The 7,452-nt window shown below is 38.9% G+C and overlaps 1 protein-coding gene across 1 annotated transcript in view; it reads right to left on the bottom strand.

Annotated features, from left to right (window-relative positions):
- The window catches only part of AKAP6 (A kinase (PRKA) anchor protein 6), a 239,156-nt gene that overhangs the window by 160,695 nt on the left and 71,009 nt on the right, over nt 1-7,452 (bottom strand). The window contains exon 5 of the mRNA XM_009993930.1: nt 4,532-4,654. Within this exon, the coding sequence (XP_009992232.1) occupies nt 4,532-4,654 (123 nt within the window). The remainder of the gene's footprint in view (nt 1-4,531; nt 4,655-7,452) is intronic.

Here is a 7,452-nt window from a genome sequence, read left to right as displayed (position 1 = left end):
TTTCTCCTTTCCGTACTTGGGTGAGAGGGGGAAGGGACCAAAAGCATTGATGTCATTGGTTTAATTGCCGATCCTGAGTCAAACTATGACACTAGCTTACTTCTTTACTATGCTAAAATAATGTATCTTTTCAAGTCAAGGATAAAGAGCAGTAAAATTTCTATTTTAGCAAACTAAAATGGTCAAGACCAACATGTTGAGCTGGTAAGAAATCCCATTTGTTTTCAAAAGCACAGCAGTATCATCTAGACAGATGCTTTTAGCTCATAAGCTGCCTTCAGGATACTGTTTTTGATGAGAACTGATTTGCATACCACCGAGTCTAAGCTTAGAGTCTGCTAGTACCTGATTTTGATCAGGGTGCTAATGTGCAAGAATCAGCATAACAGAGAAAAAGAGCTACAAAAGATAAAGCAAATCAGAAACCTTTTTCAGAAGTTCAATGAAGCTATCATTTCATTAGGAAGTTATTTGAGCTTAACTATTCCCAAAATTAAAAACCTGCCTCACTTTTTTCTCTAGCAGGGTTGACGGAGGCTTTTGTGGCAACATAGATTTCTGCTTTCTTGTTTTATGAAAACATAGTAGTGTTTTCAACATCTGCTGGCTTGAGTGGCTGCCTGCAGAGGTGCTAGAAGTTCAAGTGGTGGCTGCTCCATGTCAGCCCTCTCATATGAATAGGAAGCATACAGCTACCAAATAAGTTTCACTAATGTTACTCAGTTGTGAAGACTCATAAAATTGAAATAATAATTTCAGTTACTATTCCAGGGGTCTATGAGAGCATTTTCATTGATAGCGTTGTACTTTGGTGTTATCTAAAATAAAGCATATAGCAACCTGTTCTGCAGAAAAGGAGGGAGCTAGGTTTTACAATTTGCAAGAAAATTGTACTCCAGGCTGAAGATTGTCTATTTTGGCACATATACCTAATGTAGACTACCTTTGAATTTGGAGAAAAAACACATACTCTGTCAAATTGCATAGTTATGCATAATGGAAAAATCCAAGGAGTTTAAGTTGTAACTGTAATTTAAGAATAAAATTCCAATTTGCCCAACAGTTAACAATTATAATTGTAGCACATTTGGATATCAGGACTGTGCCCGTGTGTGCACACAGTGCACTTTGTCATGAATTCCCTGGGTGGCTCAGGAACTTCCCAGCTAGTCTCTGCATAGATGAGATAATGGGCTAATTGGGAAGAACTGACCAACTTGAGGAGAGGCTGCCTTTCACCTTCATAACAAAATACTTCACTAATTATTTCAGGAGCTGTTCAGGTGGGACTTTTAAACAGTCACAGGATTTTTGAATGCCTGCAGGCAGCACTTGCTGGACAAAGAACACTTGACAGACTCGTATGCTTCAAAGTGCTGATTAACATCCTAGGTAGACAACCTTGCCAGACTCAGTATGAGAATTTAAGCTGAAGATATCACGCGAGGATGCTTGCTATAGAGACTTCCAATACTGTCCTGTTCCAGAGATATGACTCCTCACGTGAGCATTACCTTATGCAAAGATTCTAAGAAGTTGATTCTAATAAGTTGTAGGTTTCTTGCTGTGGTTTGTTTTTGTTTGGTTGGTTTGTTGTGTTGGACACTGTTTTCAAGTGTCTGTGCCACACCATTTATTGAAATGTCAAAGATGTGGAAAGCAAGGCTGAGTGAGGAGAGACTCTAACATTCAATCCTTTATCAACAATTTCTATTTGGACCCCAAAATGGCAGTCTAGAATTTTATATACTAAAAAATTTGGACTTTCACAACCTCGTCCTTGTCTCCTCTGCAAGACTCTTCCCAGCCAATAATGAGAAAGGGAACAAGCACATTTTTCTGGTTTCCTGCTCCCATATTTTCTTTTCTTAGATTTTGACAGGAGAGATCTAATTCATGAATGCAAAATATTCTCTCTTTATGGCACTTATTTTGTTATTGCAACAAACATATTTCCAAGAAAACAATAACACAGGTGGTGAAATTGATAATTTGTGCCAAAGGCTAAGGCCTTGTCTCTCTACTAATAAAAATAAAAATACTAATTTACACTGAGTTTCCATGCCTGCTACGACCAGAAAATCTGCACCAGTGAGGAATCACAGTTATGAGCTTTGCTAGCACAGATGCAGCATATAGGCAATAATCAACACATGTTCTTAGTTTTCCAGATTAGTTTGCTACTGGTGTCTGTACTATGAACCCATACATCTGGAACCTAAACTTGTAAAGTACTAAGCCCCTTTTACTTCAACAATTCTTAGGTGAGTCTGATAGCCTCTGTAACTAGACTGGCAAAGAAGAAAATCAGCAGTGTAAGTACCCTCAAAAAGATCTTGATCACTATTGTCCTACAATGGTCAACCAAGAGAAATTTGAACATTGAGCTTAATATGAAGTTCATATACTTCTTTTTAATCACAGATTAGGATTTCTGACAGAAAAATCTATCTGAAAAGCTAACAATTTAATACAAGTAACTGTCTTCCCCACTATAAAAATGCCCTGTATGTTAAGATTTCAATTCTGCTCTGTAGGAACGAATGTGATAGCTTATGTCTTTAGAAATCCAAATAGAAGAGTCAGTTACTCTTTTTCATGTTGTGCAATATTTTTTTCACCAGCTATATAGGCCATAAATATAATACTATCAAATCAAAACTGAACTGTTCTTTAGACATTTTATTTTATCACAGAAGAAAAGAAGGAAAATACCATGCTTCATAACATAATCATCCTGAAACATACAAATATTTTCTTACCCCAAATACACACAAATATAGAGTACAGCTGGGAGCCTAAGAACTTGCAGGGGAAGGTGAAGTTGTACAGGTGCCAAAAATACACATTTATTCTGACTACCTCTAGCACCGAAGGAGTTAACTCTGGGCTATTACTCCACATTCCAGTCTGAAGGAAGGTTTTGGCCTCACCTCCCACAGAACCACAAACCAAAGTTGGAAGTAATTTGCCTGCAAAAGAGCTACTGTGCTCCTCCCATTGGAAGAAAGGGAAAAAAAACTACTGTGACAGAGACTCAGCCTGGTGATCACCCTGTTCCTGGAATTGTTTCTATTTACCCAGTCAAGAGTAAAATTTACAGTTCTACTCATAAAAACTCATCTCTCCAAAACTTTCATGTTGCAGAGTAAGAGGAAAACAAATTGAAATGACCAGTGTCTTTTCTGAGGTTTAATCTCACAATGTACTCTGTCTTCAGAGCACCTGTAAACATAATGGGAATCATGGGACTCAGTGTGTGCAGTACAAGGCAAAAATCCAAACTGCAAAAAAAATCCAAAAACTGCAATGCAAAGCAAAAATTCAGTGTCTTTGTACTGCATTTGATAAACAAGAGTTTTCTGTGTAGCTGAAATTCTGAAGACAGTTTTCAGGTTGGTTCTAATTGTATATGTTTTTAATGTATACTTAATTAAATAAATAATGGTCACTCCAGTATTACAGTAGGGATTTGGATGACATTTTTTCCTGTAATGTGTCATGTGACTTCCTGGGACTATCAAATAAGTTTTCAGATTATCAGACACTGGAAATGAGATCGAGTTTTGGGAGTTGATACTCGGATGTGGGTTCAGCTAATGCATTGCTTTACCTACTTGGGGTGTCTAGCTCACTGGTTCAGAATAGTGCTATCACCAGGTTTTCTTCTAATTCATACTGACAAAACCCTAAGATTCTGGTAGAAGGAGAGAGAATTTTGTAGCTTAATTTTTTTAATTATTTTTTTTCTTTCTTTTTTTACCGGATGGTTTACCCATTAAGATACCTACCCATTGAACAGCATCCATTGATCTCTATTCTCTACCTACAGCATAACATTTGGCTTTTGAAAACTTAATACCTGGTTTATTTTGGGTCTTTTTTTCCCCTCTTCCTAATCAGAAACAACACTTTGAAGAATTCAATGAAAGTGTCCTGAGGTTTATAAAATATTTCTCTATCTATAATGCTAGCCCATAATGTATTCAGTAGATTATTCATCCAAGTGTTTTCTGCTTCCAACCAATGTTTCAGCTTTTTGCACAAGAACAAGGTTAGTGACAGTTATAATAATTACATGACAAATGCATATCACACAGTATGATTTAAATAATTATTTCAAATATTTTCTTTAAATGACTCCATAAATGCCTAGGTTCAAACTGTGGGAGAGACAATAAGAGTTCCTTACTAGTAAGAGTTCTTATAATGTTATAGTATAGTAAAAACTGAAGTAGGATCAGCAGAAAAACCTTTTTTCCTTTTGCTGTTTCCATTTTCCTTTGGTTTTGGAGATGATTTCTGAATTTCAATGTAATGTTGGCTTTTAATTTAATTTGTAAAAAGCTATCAGTGCATATTTCAAATAGAGAAAATAATTTGTGGGTATTTTCATTAAAAGAAAATGCAAGGCTGCAAATCTTACATTAAAATATAGATGCACACTAGTAATTGAAAAATAATAATAAAATAAAAAGCACAGCAGAACACTTTAATTACTGATAATAATCATAGTATAATCTTGTCCTACCAAGTGTGTCTCCAGGTACAGTTTAAGGCTGTCTGTCTCTGCTTTAGGAGGAGTCCAATTCTCTGTTGTTTCCATGGCTTCATTTAACCAGTGAATAAATTCATCCAGCTTGCTTACAAACCCCTTACCAGATAAGAAAAAGAAAGAACAAGAAAAGTATATGTTAGCAAAATGGCAATCCAAAAAATTTATGCTCAATATTTTTTTTAAGCCAGGACAGTGTTGTACAGGAAAATTTTGCCTTTTACAATCATTCACAGAAAAAAAAACCCCAATTAGCAAGTGCCCTTCTAAATAAGAAGCAGAATAGTGTTTCTGGGGAAAATCTAAGGTGACATTTTGGGACAGGACAATGTGAGATTCCTATGACTGCAATGAAATGGAAAAAAAACCAAACCAACAAACAGCAAAGTTTTAGAAGAAATGAGGGAAATATAGATATATATAAATATATATGTATATTTAAATATATATAAAGCTGCATAGAGATTACAATGAAAATTGAGCTGAAGACCTTGCACTGGGCAGATTGGGTGTAGCATGAGCATTGTTTGAAAAAAAGTGCTGAACATAGCTGCATTAACAAGATACATATAGTAGACTGAAGGAATAAACTACTTTACAGAACTTGGGTCTTGTGATTCCTGTTTTGGTTCATAGGATGAGACTCAGAGACAAGAAATCAAACAGCATGTGAGGCAGAATATATAGCATTTAGGATAAATACTGCTGATTGCATATAAGCCACACAGATGGTGCTCCTGAGAAGACAGGAGTTCCTGCTTCTCAGGAGTACCATTTATTTCAAGATTAGTACCAATTATATTGTCTGATTAAAAATAGTGCCCCTGAATTTACATGATTGGATGATACTATAGGCACATACTGAGTACAGATAATTTTTGCCAAGTTTTATCCACCACAAAGCAAGACAGTAAATGAAATAAACTGACCATTATGTTTTTAAGCACTCTGAAAATTAACTCTGAGAGGAAAATCAATCTATTACAAGCATCCTAAGACTAGATCAAGTTAGGTCTAATACTGGTTATACTATTAGTTATTAACTATTAATTTTGCAGCACAGTGATAATTTCAATTGCCGGTTGAATAACAACTCAGTATACGCTCTTAGTCTCTCACCCTCACCTCTTTATTTATGGAATGATTTCTGGTAATTATTAGGCCATTCAGATAGCTAAAAGCAAGCTATGCATAAAACTTTAAAGATTTCCAAATGACTCAGGCACCCAAATCCCCTTCTCCAGAGTGACACATGAAATTGCAATTCTAAATGAGACAGAAACAGGAGTTCGAGCAGTTGGCACACAGCTGTGTTATGCAAAGAAGTGCAATCCTAATAAACCAGACCAAGCAGAGTCACACTTCCTACAAAATCCATGGTAGCAGAGTCATCTTGGCCCAACGCTCTGCCAAGAAGCCAGGGTCCAGTAATCCACTCCTGGCTTCCAGCTGAAGTGACAGTGCTTCTGAACCAAAGCTAGCCTCTGTCAGGATGCTTCAATACATACTGCAGGCATGACAGCACTCTCTAAGGAACTCTGAAGACTTTGTTTTATTTATTTTTATTTTTATGTATGAGTCTTCTTACAAGTCTTCAGGATGAGAAGGAAGCTATTGCCATTTCTGTTCATGTTATGCACTGTATCTAAAAGCATTATAAGGAAGAACACTGTTAATCTGCAGGTTTTGTTGTAGGCTGCTTACCAGCACATTCCAGAAAGGAAGCAGACAAGAATGACAATCCAGTGCATACGGTAACTTGAGATGACATGCCTCCACTCTGGGGCAGGCAGTGAAGGTAGCTGCAGCTCCTCTCTCCCTCAGCATGTCATGCCACAAGGGCTACATTAACCATTTCAAGCCACGGGACAGAGGCAGGGCAAGATGTTCCCCTGGCTATGTTGCTTGCTTTCTTCCAACCTGAAGTGGAGCATAAGAGACGCCAGATTGGCAGAGGAGTGTGAGACGTGTGCTGAGGGGGAGAGGAGCAGGAGGAGTAAAGTCATTCTAGTCCTTCCAATAAATCTCTGCCTGCATTTTAGCCATGTGCTGTCCTTGAGAGACAAGGTGATATGCTAAGCACAAAAAAAAATGAAAAAAGGCTCTCCCTTGTATATGCGTTGGGTATTTTATGAAGTCAGACACGTTACGTTTGCCTGCAGTACTTAATGTCTGTATGCCTGCAAAAAGGTGCTCAGAAAGACCAGAAGCTTGCACCAGTACAAAAAGCCACTACCAGACACCAAGTTACTTCTGCCCTCTCACAAAAGGCGTCCATTTTTTAACGTTTGCTACTTGACGTTGGTACATGGAAACCCCCAAGCAGCAGGCTCCAGCAGCCTGGCGTGCTCACCCTCGCCGTGCAGACGAGGGGACTGCAGGCCCCAGAAGGCCCTGGTGTGGTTCTCTTCTGACAAGACAGTGCCAATCACAACAACCCTGCTGTTTTTCAAATGGCAGCAATAAAATGCTTTTGAAACCATTCAAAAGAGTAAGGGGATGAGGAAGAGGAAGGGAAAAGGGAAGGGGAAGGAGAACGGGAAGGGGGAAGGGAAGGGGAAGAGGAAAGGGAGGGGAAGGGGAAGGTGAAAGGGAAGAAGGAAGGAGAAGGAGACGGGGAAGGGGAAGGGGCAGCAGAAGGGCTAGGGGAAGGCAAAGGAGAAAGGGAAAGCAGAAGGGGAAGGGGAAGGGGAAGGAGCAGGAGAAGGAGAAGGAGGAGGAGGAGGAGAAGGATAAAGGGAAAGGGAAGGGGAAGAGGAAGAGGAAGGAGAAGGGGAAGAGGAGGAAGAGGAAGAGGCAGAGGAAGAGGAAGAGGCAGGGGCAAGGGCAGGGCAGGGCAGGGCAGGGCAGGGCAGGGAAGGGACGGGCAGGCCGGGCAGCGCGGGACCGCTGGCGCA

The sequence above is a fragment of the Chaetura pelagica genome, unplaced genomic scaffold, assembly GCF_000747805.2.
Source record: "Chaetura pelagica isolate M959 unplaced genomic scaffold, ChaPel_1.0 scaffold11, whole genome shotgun sequence".
Lineage (NCBI taxonomy): Eukaryota > Metazoa > Chordata > Aves > Apodiformes > Apodidae > Chaetura > Chaetura pelagica.
Note: the sequence above shows the minus strand (reverse complement) of the source record. Positions and strands in the feature narration are given on the sequence as shown.